This window comes from Cavia porcellus, unplaced genomic scaffold (genome assembly GCF_034190915.1).
Source record: "Cavia porcellus strain 051 isolate PalLab524CR breed Dunkin Hartley unplaced genomic scaffold, mCavPor4.1 scaffold_46, whole genome shotgun sequence".
Taxonomy (NCBI): Eukaryota; Metazoa; Chordata; class Mammalia; order Rodentia; family Caviidae; genus Cavia; species Cavia porcellus.
This window is the reverse complement of record NW_026947529.1, coordinates 1,095,258-1,119,225: the sequence shown is the minus strand read 5'-3', so window position 1 is coordinate 1,119,225 and position 23,968 is coordinate 1,095,258. Positions and strand designations below refer to the sequence as shown.

The window sequence follows — 23,968 nt, the reverse complement described above, 5'->3', positions numbered from 1 at the left end:
AAGCAAGAAATTAAAATTTGGGGAGCAAAGGCTTGATTGTAGGACAGGCCTGGACAGGTGATGCAATCTCAGGGAGCCAATTTGGAGACTTTGTGCCTTACAACTAAAAAGGTTGGGTTTTAAAGCTGAAAACCACAGGAATGTTGTGAACTTGGACCCAGTTTGATAACTTTCTTAAACAGTTAAACATTTCTTAGGGACAGTACATTGTATTGCAGATAGGCTGAAGGGCTGGGGGATTACAAGAAACTGAAACTTAAAGCTTTTATGGGAAATGGAAACATAACCTAAGAATTGGGGAGAGGAAGGGAATTTACAAGGAGCTGAAACTTAAGTCTTTACTGGAGAAGGAATTTTAATCTCTATTGAAATGGTGCATTTAGAACAGGAAGGGGCACATTGATTAGAACTAGGTTACAACAGTGAGATAGGTTTAAAGTGGGTTAGATTACTGAGGTTACTGAGGAGGTAATTTAGCACAATAGAGAAGCAGAATATAAGAAATGTAAAAGTGGCCTTTTATTTGAAGAATGTGGAGAGGAGCCCGCAGCCACCAAGGGTTTGGCTCCCCTCCTGCTGGACTAACTATGGGGTTATGTGGTTGTGATAACTCAGACCCCAGAATAAAATGCAGGGAAGCAAGAAATTAAAATTTTGGGAGCAAACGTTTTATTTTAGGCAGGCCTGGCAAGGAGTCTCCAGGAGCCAATTTGGAGACTGGGCATCTGACAGAAAAAATTCAGGGCTTCTATCTTGTACATCGACAAACAGCTGCTGGTCACATAATGCAAGGAGGGGGATGGGGTGTGGCACACTACAAAACAGAAACATGGTGCCTTCCATTTCATGGGAAGAGCAAGATTCAGGTAACAAGCAAGTTTTCCTGTAAACAAGCAAGTTTAGATAAGAAGAAATCCTGTTTTCCTCTGCAGAGACTAGAAGTCTAGCAGTGATTAACAACTTCTGTTAGCTTATCTTAGCATCACATCTGTTATTTGTAGAGGGCAACAATGGTTAATGTATCAATTAGGTAAGATTTTACAATTCTTTACAGAGGAGAGCATTGATTAACATATTAATTAGATCATCCAGAGGGGGAAGGGAAAAACACATATACAGTAAGGCCAAGTTACAGGTGTTGCTATGATACAAAAATAACGAAGCTATTTTTCTAGACTACAACAGAGGTATATGTGACTTTTGAGTGGATGTGGTGCTTGGAGGGGACATTGATGGCATGCAAGGAGTTAATGGGAATTTTCTTTAGGGCCCTGGGAAAGAAAGAGGAAGTTGTAATCAAGGAAAAAAGAGGAAGTGGCCATATGAGTAAGCATCCCTCATTTTGGATTCTTCCACCTTGAACTACCACCAAGAGGTTCTGTAATAGTTTCTAGGGCAAAACTCTTTCAGGTACATCCTTCAGTTTCAAGGAAGAAATCAAAACAAAGAATTTTTGCCACCTGTCTTCCTCTATGGCTGGTAGTCAACCATTCATAAGAAATACTGTTAGTCATTTCCTTAATGCATTGTAGACACCATAACCAAAATTACAGATCGTTTCGCTTTCAGAAAACAAAAGTAGCACTTAAAGTCAGGGATAAAGCCCTTCAGTGCAAGCATCCCTGGAAAGGTGAGATCAACATTGTAGAATACAAACTACTACTGATTTATCTGACTTCAGGAAAGAAAAAATTTATAATGATATTGCTATAGAGTAATGAATCTCCCGGTCTAATATGTCTGGTATGAGTTTGTGCTCTCTAAAGTCAAAGAATGAATTTTAGGAACAACAGAAATTAAGAGCACAATATACTTATTGAGAGAAATAAAGCTGCCTGAGCGAGAGAATGGGTCCTGAGTGGGATGCCAAACACTGACTTTCTAGGGAACTTTATAGAGTAAAATCATGTGGTGAGATGAGTGTAAGGTGGGGAAAAATCGGAGCTCACAATGCAATGGGCATAAGATGGGACAGAGATATGGTAGCCAATAAGATTATAAGTTCATGTAAAAGTTGATTAAATTGGGAACAAAGGGGAAGGGAGTCACATAGAAAGCAGGCACTCTTAGGCATCAGTGACTTTTCTCTTAGGGTTTTGGGAGGTTGACACCTGAGTTCATCAGGATGATAGGAGATATGTAAAATGTCAGTCCTTAGGATGAGCATACTTTTTTTTGAATGGTGAGTCCTGACCTCCTCAGAGTGCTAAGGCACTATTTAGAATATCAGTCTTTAGGATATGGATGAATTTGCTTATCATTTGTCTTGAGACTTGGCCCATAGTATGAGGTGTCAGTCTTCCCCATAGTTGCATGGTATCTCATCTCCTGCATGGACTCCTTGGAGGACCTAGCCCTGCCTTATGCCAATACTATTTAAATAACTCAGGTACCTGTAACAGTACTGTTTGGATAATTGATTACAGATGTCTTGTGCTCTGGATGAATGATTTGGGGATTACAGTGTGTTGCCCCCAATTGACATGTTTTGAAATTTAATTTTAGTTGATGTGTTCTTTTTTCACTGAAATAAAATGGATTTGAAAATTAAAAGACTGAGGTAAAGCTCTTCAGTACAAACACTCCTCTGGTCGAGCTGAGCTCACCACTGTAGAAGAACGGAAGCTCCAGAAGTCTCTGCACTACAGTCTATCTTTTGAGATCCTCTCTTGCAGGGAGGGGTTTCTTTCCCTGTTGATTGTTGACTCAGAAGGAGAGCAGTAGAGCAGGAGTCAATCAGTGATGAAGGGGCAGGCTATTTGAACTTTCCAATGTTCAGGCCATTGCTGGCTGTGACTTTTGTCTCTTCCAGTGTCTCAGCATGATTTACCTTTTCTGAGTACAATACTGGTAGCAAAACGCTTGCTGCATCTCATTTAGTACTTTGATGTCCTGTGGCATGATTAGCAAAGAACCTGAGAGATCGTGGAGCCATGGAATGGTGAGGTTGTGGATGGGAACCCAGAGATAGGGTGGATATGGTGAAACCACTTACAAGTATTTAGAAGTAATTCCGGTGTCTGGAGCCTCAGGTATTTAGTTAGCTTCAGCTCCTGAGTTCCTGCAGCATTGGCCATGGGTCTATCACTATCCCTTTTGCCTCTTGCTGTTGGCAAGGGTGATTTGGGGTCCCCAGAACCCTGGCTTCACCATGACAGCAGCAGACTCAAGTATCATCTTTGAAATTCACTGCTGGCCTGGTAACTCCACAATCTTAGGCATTGGAAGGAGCTTGAGAAGACAATGACTATGATGCTTTTGGTAGCTTGTAGAGCAGTAATGAGCTAGGTCTCTGCTCTCCTTCCTCAGAGTAGCAGATGTGGAATGTCCAAATTTTATTAATGTCTTTAATATAGGGCCTCATAGCCACAATGGCTCAAATTAAACTTGGGCTTTTTGGTATTTATAGTGATCTCCTCAATTTATAGTATGTTCTCATATTTCCATCCTCATGACAGGTAGTGGCAAAGGTCCTGAGAATTCAGAGATGTATAGTACTGTGCCTCAGTGGAAAAAGGTTTCCCAAACAACTCGAGAACTCCTGTGCATTATACAGATCAGTGCAAAATAATTTCTGAACATACTTAATTATTTATGTTGAACCGCTGCTCACAGACTATGTTTGTGAGAACAGCCATAGGGTTTTGAAATCTGAGAAAAATGAAGCAAATATGAAAGTATTATCAAGGATGGGGTAAAAATTTGTGAAGGACAAGTTGCAGAAAGGGCTACCTGTTAAATTCTCATCGAAAAATTTTGAAATTTAGGCATTTGCATGCACATATACACGTAATATCCTTCTGAATGGAAAGGAATAGGTGTGTCATCTCTGAATTAAGAGCTGATTTAGTGGCTTGGTTTTTCATAGACAGTTTAAATATCGAAATGCTCTGCAGTGGAATTTACTAAGTGGTGTAAAGGAGAAGCTCTAAACAGAAATTTTGCAGTGATATCAATAGTTAGGCATGAAGGGTTTCATGCTGAGGATGTATCAGAGGAGTGTGGAAAGGATGTGCAAGTGACTGACAGAATGCAGGAAGCCAATAGCAGGACATACAACAGAGAGGGTCTTTAATGAAATTCAGGTAGTTCTTAGAGTAAGTGTGAAGTTAAAGTTGGGTTCTGATTGTTTCCTTGAGGTGATCAACACCAGCTCTGGCAAAAATCAGTATTTCACATCCTTGTCAACCCATGAATTTTGTGTTCCATACTTGAGATCTAATTTTGATTATCTCTAATTATGCCCCAGTGTCATGAAGGTAAAATGTGGATTTTTTTTGTACCAAGGATCAAACTCATAACCTATGCATTCCAGGCAGGTGTTCATGCTACTGAGCTAAATAGCCAGCTATGAAAGTGTTTTCTTTGTTGTATGGAAGATATCCACATTGTTTCTCAGAAAGTGTTGAATATTGTTGGAATTTTCCCATATTGTATGGCTATAATTTTTAAAACCAAACCACAGGTGTCTTATGCAGTCTCTTTTCAAGTTTCACTTTGTCTGTGGGGTGTCACAGTCAGGGCTTCTCTATGAGTTAGACAGAGTTAGACAGAGTTAGACAGCTCTGTAACTTAGGATAGCCCCAAATTCAAGGAAGAAGTCCTTCACCAGCCTCACAGGACATATTTCTTATATGTGAATTGAAAGTGAATGCTTGGTGACAGTGAGCTATAAATTACAGCTTGGGCCTCGTTCCATTTTATATACTTACTTTTTAAAAACAGCATTTTTCACTAACATTTGAGTTATTATTTGTGTACCATATTGGATGTTATTTATGTTTTGTTCTATGAAACCAAATTCATGTTTCAAAATGCTGCTGAAGTATATTAAGAACAAAGTATTCACTGGCCTAAATGAGATTTGAAGAGACATTATCTGTAGCCTATCAAAGTGATTGATGAGATTTTTTTTCTTTTTTTAAATTTTGAATGTGGTAAAATACAACAGAACAAGGCAGAATAAGGCCAACTGAGATCATACAGTGAAAATGGTACACAACTTCACAACTGGTTATTGCGATAACAGTAATACGTATCACAGTATATTTTATTATCTTTATAATAGTTGTTCTTTTTTTTTTTTTGTCTTTTTCCTTTTTATTAGCACCGGGGATCGAGCCCATGACTGTCTGCTTGCAAGGCAGGTGCTTATGCCGCTGAGCTAAATCCCCAGCCCCAATAGTTGTTCTTTAAAACACGTATATCAAAATGAGATGAAATACCGAACATTATAGTACTTATCAAAACAGAATATTGAATAGAGCAATACCATTAATCAGAAAAGAGCAAAACAGAAATAAAAATATTCACCTTCAAAGAGATAGTAGAAGGAAGTCCCCCTTATTTTTTATGGTCTGCTTCCCAAGAGACACTCAGATTTCTGGTTCCCATTTGCTAATGTGGGTTGACAGGAGAAGAGGGGTAGGGAAGTGGGATGTTTGATTCTAGGCCGTGCATCAGTAGGTTCACTATTGCTTAGTAGGGAGACAGGCTTGTTGTTTGGTTTCACAGTATCCTAAGTTCCAACATAGTGTGGATCTCAGGAGGTGCTGCTGGTTCTCCCCCTGGAAGGGCCGCATTCTGCCAGACCTCCACTACTTACCAGGGAGAAGTGGTGCTTGCTGGCCTTCCAAGTGTCCTAAATTCCAGCATGGTATGGATCTCAGGAGCTGCTGCTGGTTTGCCCCCTGGATGGGCCACAGTCCTCCACACTGCCACCACTTACCAGGGAAGACAGGTGCTTGCTTGGCTTCCTAGTTGATTGAGGGGATATTTTTCTGCCTCTGTGCTTTGTGGATGCTGGTCCTGCAGGCTTCTCACTGTGAGCTCTGCATTAGAGACAGTACACAGGGAATATTGCAGTGACTCAGCAAAAGAATCAGTGCTCCTGTTTCACTGTTACATTAGCAGTGAGTTGCAATCTATCATCAAATTTGCTGTCTTCAATAATGTGTATATACACAAAATTAATGACCAAGACTTATATTTAAATTTGCAGAAATCAGTCTTCATTCAGCTGTTTAGTTTGGTTGTATTTGTTTAGTTTTGTTTTGTTTTATTGAGACAAGCTTTCTATATGTATATCAGCTAGATTTGAACACCCTATGGAGCCTGGAATTGCCCTGAACTCACTGAAACCATCCTGCCTCAGCCTTTTGAGTGCTGGCATTATAGATATATACCACCACACTTTGCTTTTGATTCAGATTTGTAGGAGAGAATTTAAGATATCCCAAACCTGATGTCTCAACCTTCATGTGAGAAATATATGTATGATCCTTTAGGAGGTGGTGAACTTTGAGGATGTGGTCGTGAACTTCAGCAATGAGGAGTGGACTTTGCTGAGTCCATCCCAAAAGAACCTATACAGAGATGTGATGGGCGAAACCTGTAGGAACATGACTGCAATAGGTAATGCCAAAATACTTTTGTCACTCTTGTTGTCAGGATGTTGTATGTCGCTGTTTCATTAAAAACAATGTGAAAATATTTTTAAAAATAGCTCAGACCTGGACACATTATATCATAACTCTAAACAAAATCTACTAATTTGTATGTATTATTCTAATGAGCACTGGTATTTCTATGTCTACAATTCAGGAGGACTTGGGGATATCCAGGAAGCTGAAAAAGAATGCAAAATTTACTGGAGATACTTAAGGTAATTCCCACTCATAAGGAGAACAAATGTTCCTGAGTAATTAGTGAGTCAGCAGAAAAATACCGCCAAAGAAATGAGGCAACATTCAATTTATTGTCAGTAACATTCTCCGAAGACGTGTAAGCTAGGGTATGTATAATGAGTGGATTAAATGAAGAAAATGTATGACATTGCATATAGATGTGTATGAAAGGCATACAATTTGAGTTAAGACATTCTCTCTTCAGTTTTTCTACCCATATATACATGTGAATACAACACATTCATCATCTAAAAATTGCTAAGATTGCAATAGAATTTGAAATAAAATGGAGTTCTTGTGTTTCCAAGCCATGCTCTGAAGAATCAGCCATTCTGACTAAAATTCTTAGAAGGCTGGTAGAATGTTAAGTGCACTCATTCTGAATATCAGTGTGCAGTTGTCTCTATAAATTGATCCCCTCATACTTGTCCTGGATATATTTTTAAAAATTCAAAATGCACATAACTGATACATGCTTACTCATATACAAAGCAGATCAAGTTATAATAGATCAGGCCTTGAAGAGGCTTAGCTATATATCACTGGATTTGTGGAGAAGGAAAATGTTAATAGACTCTTTGTGATTGTGCATTCTTGTAAATCCAGCACACTAGGAGTCAGATTTTGCAGAATTGCACATTCATGTTCAAACGTCACAGCTTAATGATCAGTGAAATTCTCTTAAAACATATTTAAAAAGCTATAGATTTTATGCTAATAGCTGTTGTTCATTCCCAGCATGGAAACGAAAAAAAATGTGTTATATAATGTCAAAAAATAAAGAATATAATGTCATTTGCCATAAGAAATAGGTGGTTCTTTCTCCCATCAATTCGGTGAAATAGCTCAGCTATGAAACCTAAAAGTTCACAGGGTTTCTCTTAGATGAGAAACCAAAATATAAATTGTGGAATGAAATGAAAGAGTTACTAGAGAAAAATAAGACTGACCATATGGAAAAGGGAACTACAGGTTAAGGACAGAAGGGAGATTGTGATGGGGAAACATATCATAATGATCTGTATGTGATACACATATGTACCCATGCCAAAAGTGAAGATAAAGATTCTGCATTTCAAAAGGTATCAAATTTTAGATTTCCAAATGTGTACCAGTCTTTTGGGAATGGTTGTTTTCAACATATCTTACAAGGCCATTGTGTTGCTTCATGGTCAGAATTTCTTAGCAGGCATTAAAAATAGAACTTGACATTAATGCAGTCATTAAACTGAGACCCATTTCACTGTGAATGTTTCTTTTTTTATTTAATGTAAGGAAAGACTAAAAAACACAAAATAAGTAGAAATGATACCGCTTTCAATGTGAAAATAAACAGTAAGAAATCTAAAGACAGTGATTACATATGCTCCTCCTAGAAATAGTTAATGAAATACAAAATGAAACATGTGATGTGGGGATTCAAACAGCAAGACTACAAACAATTTTGTTCAAATCTCCAATAAAAACTTACTAATATGGTTATCAATCCGATATGTGATTTTTTTTTTTTTTTTTTACAGAAATGACAAGGTAGGGAAATCCTATGGACGTACATCTTGGAATCAGTGTAGAGAAGTATTCCTTTGTACTGCAGAAGGTAATGTGAATGTGAAAGAAGCAGAAACACACCACAATGTTCAGATCCATGAAAAATATGGCACTAGGGAGAAATCCTATGTATGTCAGCAATGTGGAAAAGGGTTCACCAAATCTCGACATTGTAAGCAACATGAAAGAATTCACACTGGAGTGAAACCATATGTATGTAAGAAATGTGGGAAAGCTTTTAACACATGGACAAATTGTAAAATACATGAAAGAATTCACACTGGAGAGAAACCCTATGTATGTAAGCAGTGTGGGAAAGGTTTCACACAACATGGAACTTGTAAGCAACATGAAAGAATTCACACTGGTGAGAAACCATATGTATGTAAGCAATGTGGGAAAGCTTTTACCCGACATGGACTTTGTAAGCAACATGAAAGAATTCACACTGGAGAGAAACCATATGTATGTAAGCAATGTGGGAAAGGTTTCACACAACATGGAACTTGTAAGCAACATGAAAGAATTCACACTGGTGAGAAACCATATGTATGTAAGCAATGTGGGAAAGCTTTTACCCGACATGGACTTTGTAAGCAACATGAAAGAATTCACACTGGAGAGAAACCATATGTATGTAAGCAATGTGGGAAAGCTTTTAACACATGGGGAATTTTTAAGAATCATGAAAGAATTCACACTGGAGAGAAACCCTATGTATGTAAGCAATGTGGGAAAGGTTTTACCCGACATGAAAATTGTAAGCAACATGAAAGTATTCACACTGAAGAGAAACCATATTTATGTGAGCAATGTGGGAAAGCTTTTAACACACGTGCGCATTGTAAGGTTCATGAAAGAATTCACACTGGAGAGAAACCATATGTATGTAAGCAATGTGGGAAAGCTTTTAACACATGGACAAATTGTAAAATACATGAAAGAATTCACACTGGAGAGAAACCCTATGTATGTAAGCAATGTGGGAAAGCTTTTAACACACGGGGAGATTTTAAGAAACATGAAAGAATTCACACTGGAGAGAAACCCTATGCATGTAAGGAATGTGGGAAAGCTTTTAGCACACAGGGAAATTGTAAAATGCATGAAAGAATTCACACTGTGGAGAAACCCTATGTATGTAAGCAATGTGGGAAAGCTTTTAACACACGGGCAAACTGTAAAATACATGAAAGAATTCACACTGGAGAGAAACCCTATGTATGTAAGCAATGTGGGAAAGCTTTTACCCAACATGGACATTGTAAGCAACATGAAAGTTCACACTCAAGGTAAAACCAGTGCATATAAGCATCATGAGAATTTTTTGAGCACAAGTACATATTGCATAATGAATGAAAAACTTCACACTGGGCATAAAACTTATAAATGTAACGAATGTGGGAAAGGTTTCAGCAGAAATGCTCATTGTCCAATACATGAAAAAATTTACAATGTTGAGAAACCCTGTTTATGTGAAGAATGTGGGAAAGCTTTCACCACACATGGATTTTGTAAAATACATCAATGACTCCACTCTGGTGAGAAAACCTATGTATATAACAATGTGGCAAAGCTTTTACCACATACAGTCATTGCAAAACACATAAAAGAATTCACACTGGGAAGAACCACTGGCTATGTAAGCAAGTGGAGACACTTTCAGCAGCCAGATTGTAAGTGAAATACATGAAGAAGCTCACACAAGAGATAAATCCTATGTGTTATGAAAATACTCTCAACACACATGATCATTTTTACATATCTGAAAAAGTTCACTTTATCTTATGTGCATTAACAATGTGAGAAATATGGCAATCCATGTTTGTTGTTAAACACATAGAAAAAGCAGCACTCTTCAGACAGTTTAAATCTAAGTTTACTTTAAAAATTCCAAGTAGACCTGAAGAAATAATCAATACAGAAGTTTGATATCAATATTTCTTCAGAAATGACAAATCTGAAGTGGAGCTCTACTCAAGTACATATTTTGTATGGTTTTCAGTTAATCACTTATACCTCTTTAGATTTTTTAAAGTGTCTTTGTGCTTCAACATGGCATCTTGTAATTAAACATGGTAAACTGAAATGGGCTTTTCACTTTCAAGTATGGATAGTGTCTATGTACTTAATATTTTGTCTTTAAATCTTAATTTTTTATATTTTTGGTGAATTATTTTTATTTAAAGAAAAAACCAAAAAGTGTAGAAATAATACAGAAGTTCTGAAAAATAAACAGTAAGAAATCACTAGTTGATTGGTTAAATATTATCATCTTAGAAGTAATTGTCAAAGTTGCAAAATTAAAGCATGCAAAGTGATATTCAAATAATGACAATGCAAACAGTTCACCTCAGTGATCCAACAAAAACTTATTAATATGCTTATCTGTTCTACAAACTTGTTTTTTTATCTTAAAGATGGTAAGATTAAATATGACAAAGCAGAACAGTTCATAAGGAAACAAGTTAAGGAAACACAGGTTTCAAAGCAAGTCCACTGAGATGTTCATTTTCTATGTTACTGTCTCTAGTTTTCTTCAAAATAGTTGTTCCCATCTTCACAAGCATTGAATATATACCTAACATTATAGAACTAATCAAATAAATACAGGATGATAAAGGCTTTTTTGATCTTCAAGACTGATTTTGGGGAAGTTGATAATGATTACCATAATGTGTCTCATTCTCTTCATAGTAGATGTCTTTATTTTTATGTATGCTAAAATTGAACATAAGAGACTAAACTGATATCACTCTGAACAGTGAATAATAGTATCCTGAGAAGGAGAAAGGTGAGGAATTGCCTAAATAAAGAAGGCAGAGCACATTGTTAAAAGTGTATCAGGATTTAAAAGCTACAGTAGTTCTGTTGCTCTGTTTAGTTTGATTATATTTTGTTCTGGTCTATCTACTCATACTAGATTTGAGGGTACAGAGAGATAACCTAAAATGGCAGGTTATACCATGGTGGTAATTGTCCTTAATTTCCTATTAACTAAAACTGAAATCCTGTATTACTTACATTGTCTTACTATGACTGATCTTATTTTAAGCTGGTTTGTTTGAATGTTATTTGGCCTTGACTGATTTTATTCACATTTGGTATGATTGCTGGTATCAAGTCCAAGAGTAGAGGCAACTAGTCTGAAGATGATAAGATGTGAAAGATATATATTGGGGGGCTGGGGATTTAGCTCAGTGGCTTAAGCCCCTGCCTGGCAAGTGTGAGGTTGTCAGTTTGATCCCCAGTACCAAAAAATAAATAAATAAAAGATATAAATTCCAGGTTTAATTTTTTTTTATTTAAGGAGAAAAAAAAGAACATAAAAAAGCAAAGCAGTAAAGGGGTACAAATCATACAGAATTTCAATTATAAAATACAGTAAGAAATCACCAGTTAATAGGTTACATATTGTCTTCTTAGAAACAGTTGTCCAAATTATAAAAATTAAAGCATATAAACTGAACATTCCTACAGGGAGACTGCAGACAATTCTGTTCAATGATCCAACAAAAGCTCAGTAATATGGTTTTCCTTCCTACACACTCAAACAGGCACTTCCCTTAGACCACCTTCCTTTCCTCTCTTCTTCACAATAACAATTACACTTTTGGGTTTTTTTAACTCCCATAGTTCTTATTACTTTTTTTGAAGAGAACAAAATCTCAAGTGAGTTAAGAAAACAGAGTTGGTTAGAACATAAGGATGGGCATAGTACTTGATGCAAAAATAGAATATCAGGTGATCAAAAATGGTTACCACTGTGCCTCTTACTATTTTTAAAAAGTTCCCTATATCATCAGGTATAATAGAATTGATTAAAACAGTACAGAACAAGACCAATAAAATCTTCACTGGAAACCTTACAGAATTTCAAAAGAAGATAATAGTCAAACCATAATGGGCATCATAGTAAATCTTATTGCCTACAAAGTGGTTGCCTATACTCTTAAACTTGATACTATCAAACAAAATAGAATATAGTAAAATCAGACAGAACAAGATGGGGAGAGCAATACTGGGGTTAAAATCAGGTTAATAGGAAAACAAATAAAGTTACTATAATATATCCCACTATTTTTTAATTTAGTTTTCCTTTAATTGAAAAAAAAATAGAATAAATTTTTTTAAACGGTGGAGATCGAGATAAAAGAGACATTGTAATAGAACAACACAGGTCAGAACTGAACAATTAAAGCATCATTTGGTTTCACCACCAGGTAATCTAACATAATAGTAATCAACATAGTGCCTCTTTCCTTGAATTATTTGAGTATAACTTCTTATACTATAGAATCAATCACATCAAGACAGTGTGAAGCCATTCAATACAATGAAAGAATTACAGGGTATTTAGAGCCAGTTAACAGAAAATGAACAACGATTTCTATATTATCTCTTTGGCTGTAAAAAATTGTTTTATATTATCACAGTAAAATATATTAAGATACAACATGTTAAATCCAGTGGAAACATGTACAACAACTTGATGGGAGTTCCAAAGGAGATGATATTAAATCAGCACTAGCTTTTATGATGTGTTATTTTCTTCAGAACAGCTATTTTCGGTACTAAAATCAAAAAACCCAGGGTAAAACCATTGCACTTAATGAGTGAAAACATTATATGGATTCAAACCAATATGATTGGGTATCATGATTACCACATAGTTCTCTGTATTATCATTTCTTATACTAGGGAATATATTTGGTATTTATACATGTGAGTTTGATTTATTTCACTTATGAGTATGGTCTCAGTCTGTGTCCATTTATTTATATGTCAATGTGATCATTCTTTATAGCTTAGTAGTTCCCCATTGTATAAAAACACCATAATTTTTTATCCATTCCTCAGTTGATGGACACTTAGGTTGTTTCCAAGATCTGGCTATTACAAACTGTGCTGCTATAAAAATGGGTGTACATATATCACTGTGGAATGATACTTTCAGTTCTTCTGTGAATATGCCTAGAAGTAGAATGCTGGGTCAAAAGGTGCTTCCAGTTCCAGCTTTCTGAGAAATCTCCAGACTGAGCTCCACAATGGTTGTACCAGTCTACACTCCCACCAAAAGTGCAGGAGAGTTCCTTTGTCCCAACAGCATCTCCAACATTTGTTGTTGGTGGTTTTCTTGATCTTGGCCATTCTTTCAGGAGTGAGATGAAATCTCATTGTGGTTTTAATTTGCATTTCTCTAATGACAATTGATGGTGAACATTTTTTCATGTATTTATTTGTCATTTGTATTTCTTCATCTCAAAATTGTTTATTCATCTCAGATGCTCATTTTTGGATTGGGTCTTTGAATTTTGGTGATCTCCTTTTTTAAAATGCTTTATATATTGTAGACAGAAGTCCTCTGTCTGAGGGGCAGTTCACTAAGATTTTTTCCCAGTTTGTGGGTTTTCTTTTCACTATACTGGAGATTTCATTTGATGTGCAGAAACTTTTGAATAAGAGGTGATCCCAATTATTGATTCTGGGAAGCATTTCCCATGCAGTTTGAGTCCTGTTCATCAATTCTCTACCTACTCCTATGCCTTCAAGGTTTTTACCCAATTTGTCTTCCAATAAATTTAGTGTTTCTGTTTTAATATTTAGATCTTTGGTTCGTTTAGATTTTATTTTAGAACATGGTGATAGGCATGGGTCTAGTTTTAGTTTTAGGCATATGGAGAGCCAGTTTTTCACCACCATTTATTAAAGAGAATGTCATTCTTCCAGTGAACATATTTGGCCCCTTTATCCTAATAAGGTACTCGAGTGTGTTTGTAGTTGTGGTTGTATCTTCTCATCTATTCCACTGATCTTTGGCTCTGTTTTGGTTCCAGTACCATGTTGATTTTACTACAGTTGCTTTGTAGTATAACTTCAAATCAGGGATTGTTGTACCTCCTGCCTTGATTTTGCTGCCTCTAACTCTCCTTGCTATTCTAGGTTTCTTCTAACTCCAGATGAATTTTAGGGGTGATTTCTCAAGTTCTATGAAGTATGTTGATGGTATTTTTATCGGGATTGCATTGCATCTGTATAAAAGTTTTGGGAGAATGGCCATTTTCAAATTATTGATTCTTCCTATCCATGAGCAAGGGATGTCTTTCCATTTTCTGAGATCATCTTCAATTTCATTTTTCAGTGTGTTATAATTTTCCCTGTATAGGCCTTTCACTTCTTTCGTGAGAGTACTTCCTAAGTATTTCATTTTCTTTGTTGCTAGTGTGAAGGGTGTGGCCTCTCTTATTTCTGTCTCTGTGACTTTGTTGTTAGTGTATAGGAATGCTATTGATTTTTGAGTATTGATTCTGTATCCAGCTACATTACTGAATTTATTTATTATATCTAGGAGTCTTTCAGTGGAACTTCGGTGATCTGCTATATAAAGTATCATGTCATCTGCAAATATTCATAATTTAACTTCTTATTTTCCTATCTTTACGCCTTTTATTTCTCTCTTTTTTCTAATTGTTCTGGCCAGTATTTCCAGTACTATATTAAATAGGAGCTGTGATAAAGGACATCCTTGTCTTGTGCCTGATTTTAAAGTAAAGGCCTTCAGATTTTGACCATTTAGTATGGTACTGGCTGTTGTTTTGTCATTGCCGGCCTTAATTATATTGAGGTAAGGACCATCTATTCCAATTTTCTGCATGGTTCTTATAAATGAATGTTGGACCTTATCAAAAGCTGTTTCTTCATCTATAGTAATGATCACGTGATTATAACTGTTGGCTCTATTGGTATGGTGTGTTACATTTATTGATTTACATATATTAAACAATCTCTGCATGCCTGGGATGAATCCCACTTGGTCATGGGATATGATCTTCTTGTTGATGTGGTGCATCCTATTTGGCAATATTTTATTGTGGATTTTTGCATCTTTGTTCATTAGGGAGATTGGTCTGTAGTTCTCTTTTTCAGTTGGGTCCTCCTCCGGTTTTGGTACTAGAGTAATATTTGCTTCTAGGAACAATTCATGAAGAATTGCTTGCCTTTCCGTTTCAATGAAGAGTTTGAGGAGTGTTGGCATTATGTCTTCTTTGTATTTCTTGTAGAATTCTTCAGTGAATCCGTCTGGGCCTGGGCTCTTCTTTGTAGGTAACAATTTTATTACGTTTTCAATTTCATTAATAGAATTTGGGTTATTCAGTAGCTTTACATCTTCATGACCTAGCTTTGGTACTTCATATGCTTTAGAAATCTGACTATTTCTTCTGTGTTATAAAACCTTTGAGTGTAGAGGTTTTCGAAATAGGTGTTGATGATCTTCTGTATTTCAATAGGGTCTGTAGTAATTTCACATCTTTTATTCCTTATTGCATGGATTTGAACTTTTTCTTCCATTTTTTTAAATAAGGTTGGCTAGGGGCTTTGCGATTTTATTTATTCTTTCAAAGAACCAGGTCTTTGATTCATTGATTTTTTTGGATTTTTTTTAGTCTTTATTGCATTGATTTCTGCTCAGATTTTTATAATTTCTTCTCTTCTTTTGGCTTTGGGCTTGACTTGCTCTTCTTTTTCTAGATGTTTCAGGTATAACATCAGGTTATTTATTTGTATTCATTCTGTTTTCCTAATGTGGGAACTCGTGCAATAAATTTTCCTCAGAAGACAGCTTTCATTGCATCACACAGATTCTGGTACATTGTATTTGTGTTTCCATTTGTTTGTAGGCATTGTTTAATTTCTTGTTTAATTTCCTCTGTGACTCACTGATTACTCAAGAGTGTTATTCAGTTTCCATGTGTTTGTGGGATTTTTGCAGTATCGTATCATTGATTTCTAATTTCATAGTGGTATGGTCTGATAGCATGCAAGGGATAATTTCAACCCTTTTGCATTTATTTAAATATGCTCTGTGAATTAATATATTGTCTATTTTAGAGAATGACCCATGTAATACTGAGAAGAATGTGTATGCTGTTGTTGTTGGGTGGAATACTCAGTATATGTGTTAAGTCTATTTGTTCACAGGTTCAATTCAGTTCTTTTATTTCTTTGTCATTTTCTGTCTGGTTGATATGCCAATTGGTGTCAATGATGTGTTAAGATCTCCTGTTATAATTGTGTTAATGCTAATTTGATTTTTCATTTTTGTTAGTACTTGTTTTATATAACTGGGTGCTCTGGAGTTTGGTGCATATAAATTTAAGATAGTTTTCTCTTTCTCTTGGAGTTTTCCCCTAACCAGTATGTAGTGACCTTCTTTATGCCTTCTGATCATTATTGGCTTGAAGTTCACATTGTCTGCAAACAGAATAGCTACACCCTCCCCCCCGCCTTTTTTTGGTTCCTGTTGCATGAAGTATTGTTTGAAATCCTTTGACTTTCAGTCTGTGAATATCCTTTTGGGTTTAGATGGGTTTCTTGTAGAAAGCATATGTTTGGATTTTGTTTCTTAATCCATTCTGCCAGTCAGTTTCTTCTAATTGGTCCATTGAGACCATTTACATTAATGGTTAGAACTGTTATATATTGATTTATTGTTGACATGTTATCTTTCTGCTGTTGCATCTTTATCTTTCTGCTCTTTTTATCTGTCTGTTTAGTTTAGTGCTTTTTGCCTACATGTATCTAGGCTGTCTTTCAGTATTCTCTGCAGAGTTGACTTGGTGATCATGAAGTTTTTCAGCTTTTCTTTGTCATATAAGTATCTTATTTCTCCATCGAGTTTGAAGGACTGTTTTTCAGGGTACAGTCTAGGTTGGAAATCATTTTCCTTTAGGATCTGAAATACTTCGCTGCATGCTCTTCTTGACTTCATTGTTTGTGCTGAGAAGTCTGCTGTGCTTCTGATATGTTTTCCTTTATAGGTGATCTGTCTCTTCTCTCTGAGAGCTATTAATATTCTATTCATTTGCTCAATTTCTGGGATGGTCATTATTATATATCTGGGTGTAGATTTATTCCGGTTATGGCTATTTGGATTTCTATATGCTTCATTGATCTTGATATCAGTTTCCAATCTCGTGTTTGGGAAATTTTCAGCTATTACTTCTCTAAATATCCTCTTGACATCCTTTACATTGTCCCCTTCTTTTTCATTTATCCCTATCAACCTTATGTTGTCCCGCTTTGCATCATCTTGCAGGTGTTCAATAGTTATTTCCTGATTTCTTGTTATTTTTAAAAGATCTTTCCTTTCATGTTCACTGTCTAAAATCTTGTCTCTGAGGTCTGAGATTCTATCTTCATATTCATTGAGGCAGTTTTTACAACTTTCAGTGGAGTTTTTGATTTCCTGTATATCATTTTAAATCTGCTTTATGTATTCTGTTTGTTGCTTATAGAGTTCATCCAGGGATTCTATCTTTTTGTTTAGTTCCTCCAATTTTTTAACTGTGTCTCCTTTAGATATATTTAGAATCTCCTTCATTTCTTTTTTTGCCTACAAGATTATTTCTAATTTGAATTTCTTTAATGCTTCCCAAAGTTGCTTCTTTATTTCAGTTACTATTATTTCAGGTATTTCAGTTATGTGGAATGTGTTTTCTTCTATGCACATGGCTCCTAGGATTTTTTGGGATGGGATGGATGTTTGAAATTGCATTTTGGTCTTTCATTTTGTCATTTTGCTGTATTTTCAAGCTTCAAGTATTGTTCCAAGTGAGGGAGCGAGTTCACCCAGATTGGGATGGGATTCCATGCCTCGGCTTTTCTTGCTGGCAAGGTAGGGAGTTCCCCCAGAATGGAATTGGAATCTGTTCCTCGGCCCCACTCGCTGGTCCCGGCAGGAATCTGCGGGCTCATCCCCAGATAAGGAAGAGAGTTTCCCCAGACTCAAAAAGGATTCTGTGCCTTGGCCCGACTCCCTGGTTCCGACTTGCTGGTCCCAACTCACTGGTCACAGTGGGCAACCACCTGGTCCCCAGGTGAGGAAGGGAGTTCCTCCAGACTGGGATGGGATTCCGTGCCTTGGCCTGACTCGCTGGTATTGGAAGGAAACCATGGGTTCTACATCAGGTTTGATTATTAACTGCTTTCACATCCTACAACGTCTTCAAAGTTGTGTTTTTATAAAAATAGCTATATAATGTTATGCTTAATTATATAGTCCCTGATGATGTGGACAATTCTATTGAAAATAACAAGAGAAAGCATAGAAGGTACTGTATATCACCTAATATTGTGGTCTTATATGTCTCTTTCATATCATGATTTTCTAGGAATTTGTTTTGTTGTCTTATTTTGATTTGTTTTCCCCCATAACACAGAAAGGATAGATATACACATAGAGATTCACACATCGGAAGAATTTCTAACCTATTTATTGGAACAAATAATATAATGCATAATGTAATGCACAGATAGTCTGAAGAAGAAGTGACACTAAGAAATCCAATGCTAATTCTGTAGCATTATGATATAAAATTGAGCAATACTACTATTCACTGTTCACAGTGATGTTAGTCTAGTCTCTTGTTTTTTGGGGGGAATTGTAATTTTAACATGGCTTTGTTTTAATCTTTTGATGCACATGCTTCATTTTCTATTTCATAAATGATGTTTCTGAAATTGATGCAATATTTGGCATTAAGATATACATTTGTAGAAGCGTGGAGCATGTGTTTTTGAAAAAGTTGTGTTCTTTTCACATAACTTGTACATTAATGAATGTTATGTTTTCCAAGTTGTGACAAGACATCTGCTGACTTCCTAGCATCACTGGATATCATACCATGTAAATTATGTTGCCTGATTTTGTTTCTTAGTGGAGCCAATATTTGTCATTTGAGTAAACCTTTGTTTTTCTAACCATCAGAATTTTAATTGTTATGTTTATATTACGTCTTTATTTGCTAGTAAGGTTTCCCCACATGTACCAAATGTAAACCATACTACTGTGAATTTCTGATTGTGCCAAACTGACAGAATCATAACTTGTCTCCAATAGCACATCACAATATATATATCACTATCTCCAGAAATTATAAAATTTGGCATGATTTATCAGTAACCATACTTTGAAATCAATTTTTCTTAAATATGGAGTTGTTTTGGGGGAAGAGGTTGTTATTGGTTGTATCATGCAAATGCCTTTATTTTATTCCTTGATGCTGTGAATGCATTATATATTTTGTAATTATTACTGTTTTTCCTAAAATACTGAAATAATGGCATGAAGGGAAACCTAAATTTTGAGCTGTCAACACAATAAAAAGTAAATTTGCTAAATTAAGATTCAGATTGTGTTCTGTTTTACTGAATTGTGGATTTATACAATGGCATATCACTTTATTTATAAGGACCAGTGTATGACGTTTGTGGTGTGTAGTGATTATCTTTAAACACATACACTGGGTGATGATTCCCAGTTGGTTTCCTGTGGCCTGTGGTTTTCACTTCCGTTTTAACATTCATGTAATTTGTAACGTGTTTAATGCAGTGTTGTTGAATACAAAATCTGCTTAGGAATTGTGTTGTTAAAAACTGTGGTGTCATGAAAACACAAGTGAACATTGCAGTAAATACCCATAATCCAGTGAAGATAGCTTGCCCAAGTCTCAATTATTCTTGGGAAAATAAATTACTCACCTCTTATGTAATCACCACTAAAACTATATTTATTTTGTACCTGAAGACCCTGATATGCTTCACAAATTAAAAGACACTGTGAAGTACATTGTCAGTTTCTATGCACTACAGCATGTGGCCAGATCCCCTGCAGCATATTTCTGCTTACCATCAATGGGAATATTTGGAGTTTGTATTACAGCTAATAATAGAATACTGGATCTATAAGAATATATCCTGAATACATGCACTTTCTCATTTTACCATGAAAGTAAATCTTGCTGGTCCTGTTGATGCATGATTCTAATGCTAGCACCTCAGCAGGCTTAAATTAGTGGAAGAGGAATTTGAGTCTAACCTACACAATTAGAGTGACCTTGTCTCAAAATATATCTTCAAGTTCTGCAGATGTTGCTTAATGCTTTAGATCTCCTCCGTTTTTTCCCCAGCATCAACATTTTTTAATACTCACAATTGCACATCAGTAGTTGTCTTTTTAATTGGTTGGCCATGTAGCAGTTATTCCAGAGAATCACTTGTGAAGCACATTTGTTTTCGCAGTGACCATCCTGAGCATCATTTGGGCAGTTGTCAGTTCAACCCATTCATTGTTGTATTGAATACAGTAGAATTGTCACATTTATATTCCTTGTTATTTTATAAAAACTAACAAAAAATATGCAATTTTTGATCATTTTGTATTTAAATAATTGCATTGGTAAGGAGTTACCTATAAAGATTAGGCTAAAGATGATTTCTTTAGTTCAAGCATCAGGAGAGAATGAGATGGGATGATGATCGCTTTGAAGCTGACTTTGGGAGGCAATTGCTATATGGGTTAGCAGAGTGTGAAACAGTTGTTTTTATGTCTGCATTTGAAGTTTAAGGAAACAAGTACGTTGAGGTCAATAATATAAAGGTACGATAGGGTAAAATAATCACTACTGCAAATTGTGATTTTTCTTTTACTCAGGAAGTGTACTCTTTTGGTAATTTGTGCAGCAGTCTCAAATATGCCTCTATTGGAGTAAAACATAGTGAAACATGAAAGAGCCGAACATTCCATGTTCTGAAACTATTCCTGCTGTTTTGTGTAGAAAATAAGATAGGGTAACAAAAGAAGCAAAAAGGACTTTGTAAGATTTTAATCCTCCTGCATAAGCATACAAGCCACAAAAAAAGTCAAACCAAAAGGATGAAGAAATATACTACAGAATGAGAGAAATTTTGCATATTACTCCCTGACAGCTGACATGTAAAACCAATAGGAACGTGAAAGGAATGCACATTTTTCAGAATATGTACAAATTGCCGAGAAATACTTGAAGAACTGTTGAGCATTTTTGCACAATAGAGAAATGCAAATAGGGACATCATTTCATTGCAGAGAGAAATAATCACCATAAGATCTAAAGAACATTCAGAAGACTACAGGAGAAAAGGAACTATTTAATCTTGGTGGAAATGTAGTTAAGTAGTTCAGCTACTACTGAAGTCAGTTTTTAAAGTATTCAAAAGACTAAAATTAGTAATTCTCATTAGTGCAGTGCTTCCTTTAGTGGGTCTCTTCCACAAAGAGTTAAGGACATATTGCAGTGATTCATGCAGATTCCTGTTACTGCAGCAATAGTCATTTTTCTGTGGCCATCTCCACCAAACACCAATGACGAACAACAAATACTAACTAATGTACTCCATTTGATAAATGATGTGATATTTTATTGTGAAGTCAGCTGTGATTTAGGTTTTCCAGTAGACTACAGGTCAGTGTAAATATGATAGTCATGCTAATGTCACAAGGCCATCACTAGTACACTATTACGTTCATTAGATTTGATGTATTTATCTTTTTGAGGAAGCATGTTGATATGAAGTTCAGGCTGGCTTTGAGGTCACATTATAACCCAGAGTGGCCTCCAACAATTCTCCTTCCTTAGTGTCTCAAGTACTGGGCTCCACACAAGAGCCACCAGGCCTAGTTTATATTTGGTATATTAAGTGCATATTCAGGATATTTTATTTCAACTGTTTTTGTTGTTAAAGTATTTCCATATTTTACCTCCAGCATTTGTAGAAACTTTGGCCTTATGGAGGTGGTGATGTGCATATCCCCAGCCTCATGACACTGTCTGCTGGGTTCATTGCTGTCAGTGTACTGCAGTGAAACATAGCTGTACATAACTGTTTCTATTTCTACTTTCCTTAGAAAACATTTTTAAAACTTCCATGCATAATCAGAGTGTCAATAACCCTGGCTAGAGTTTCATGCAAATGCTGACAGTTAAGTACAGTGTAGCACTGACCCAAAGATAACTTTCTGTCATCTGAGAGTCTCTATAGTCCTTTCTGTACACACACTTTGTGCCTGAGCCAGCACCTGTTGTGGGTCCCAGAGTCTGCTGCAAGGCCATGGAACACATAGCTTTGTGACTGCCTCTAGACTGGTGTCCTATATGCCACTCTGCTGAGGCAGAGTACAGCTGGTAGGAAGCCAGAGGCTCTGAGGCTCTGAGACAACACTGGTTTTTCTCTGTGAACACAGATAATCTTATGTTTCTGTAAGACAGACAGCTCTGTCCCATATTTCTACCCAGGAAGACAGAAGAGGAATCTGGAGACTGTGGATTAGACAGGGGTGCTGCCCTTCTGCTCCGCCAGCCCGGTCTTGGGTGGGAACCTGACAGTGGCCCAGGCTTGCATCCCCTCCGGACCTGCACCTGCCCATGAGTATCTGCCCTCAGGACATGTCAGACCCAGTCACACTTGACTTAGGGCAGGAATTGTGTAGGGGGATTCACAGTGGTGGTCAGGCCTTAATGTTACTCTGCTGGACTCAGTGAGTCTGAGTGGCTTTGGCTGAGTCTTGTGATACCTGTCCTGGTCTCTCTCCTGCCTCTGGGTCCCAGAAGGCTGGGGACAATGAGCCCTGTCCTTTAATGTGCTTGTCATTTGACATTTGCCAGCAATAATCCTGAAGGCTCTGGGATGAGTGAACCATTTTTTCAGCCATTCCCACATGGTCTACCTATGTGGGATCCTGAGACTGGGGTCCCGTGTCCTGGGAAAGCAGCATAACCTGCTCCCTGTTCACTGTCTTGAGCCAACTGTCTGTAAAGACCAACTGTCACCAGACCAAGGTGCCTGGTGACCTGAGCCTTCAGAGTTCTGTTTGGACCTGTCACCAAGAAAGTGAGGTCATGCACTGGGGTCCACAATTTGGCCTTCCTCTGTGATATCACCTTTATTTTTGTTGTGGAACAAATCTATGTCCTCCTTAGAAGCAACAAGTTAAAATGCTAGAAAACTGTGTTTACATTTAGACTTTGAAAATTTTAATGCAGCAAACATGTAGATGCTTCAGATGTGTCAGGCTGGGTGCCAAACAGAAATGTCCATCCAAAGGATCCATTGTCTCGGAGGATGAAAGACACATTGTCTTCTGTTAAAGATTCGTCAAATGTTAGGATGACTTCCTTTCTTGGGCTTATATTAGTTTAATTTCAGTTCCATTAGGAAGCAGAATACCCATAATAATTTTACCAAACAATGTGATGTTCTCATGTTATAAACCCCATATATCCGGGGAGGAGGATTCATAGCCAGTTTTACTCTCACGTGCTTATGAATGATTATTTATTCATCCTTAGATGTTCAACTCAGCTATACACTGTAGTGCTCAAACCTCTGACCTCCAGGGAGGGGGGACAGCAGGTGGTGAGTACAAGGGCAGGTGACATCATTACCCCATACTGATGAAGAACACATGTGCATCATTCCTATGGAACTTGTCTCCTAGCTGCTGCTGTCACTTCCTTTCCTCCCATGCCAATCAGACCATGGGCTTTGTGTCCCTGATGGGTAGTTTCCCTTTCCTAGAGGTGATGGTGCTGAAGCAATGTTTCCATGCTGGGCTCTCTCTGTGCTGCCACCACCCACTATTATGTGGCTGAACCAAGCACATGCACCTGTCACCCATCTTGTGATGGCCATTTTTTATGTTTTTGGGTCGAACTTCAAAAGGAAGCTGCCACCCTCATTCTTACACAAGCATTTGAGTGGATACTGACATTTATTTCAAAGAAAATGCGTCATATTGCTGGTGTATGGATAACTTAGAAATTCTTGCTGTATCTTTGGAAGCAGATGTTTAAAGCAGAGTTATGTGGTTCCTTTTTTATTTTGTTTTGTGTTATTTTGCTATACTATATTATGCT

General features: G+C 36.7%; 1 protein-coding gene across 1 annotated transcript in view; it reads left to right on the top strand.

The window, feature by feature from the left end:
- The window catches only part of LOC134474952 (zinc finger protein 431-like), a 122,490-nt gene that overhangs the window by 54,677 nt on the left and 43,845 nt on the right, over positions 1–23,968 (top strand). Inside the window, exon 2 of the mRNA XM_063244027.1 lies at positions 8,216–9,286. Within this exon, the coding sequence (XP_063100097.1) occupies positions 8,216–9,286 (1,071 nt within the window). The remainder of the gene's footprint in view (positions 1–8,215; positions 9,287–23,968) is intronic.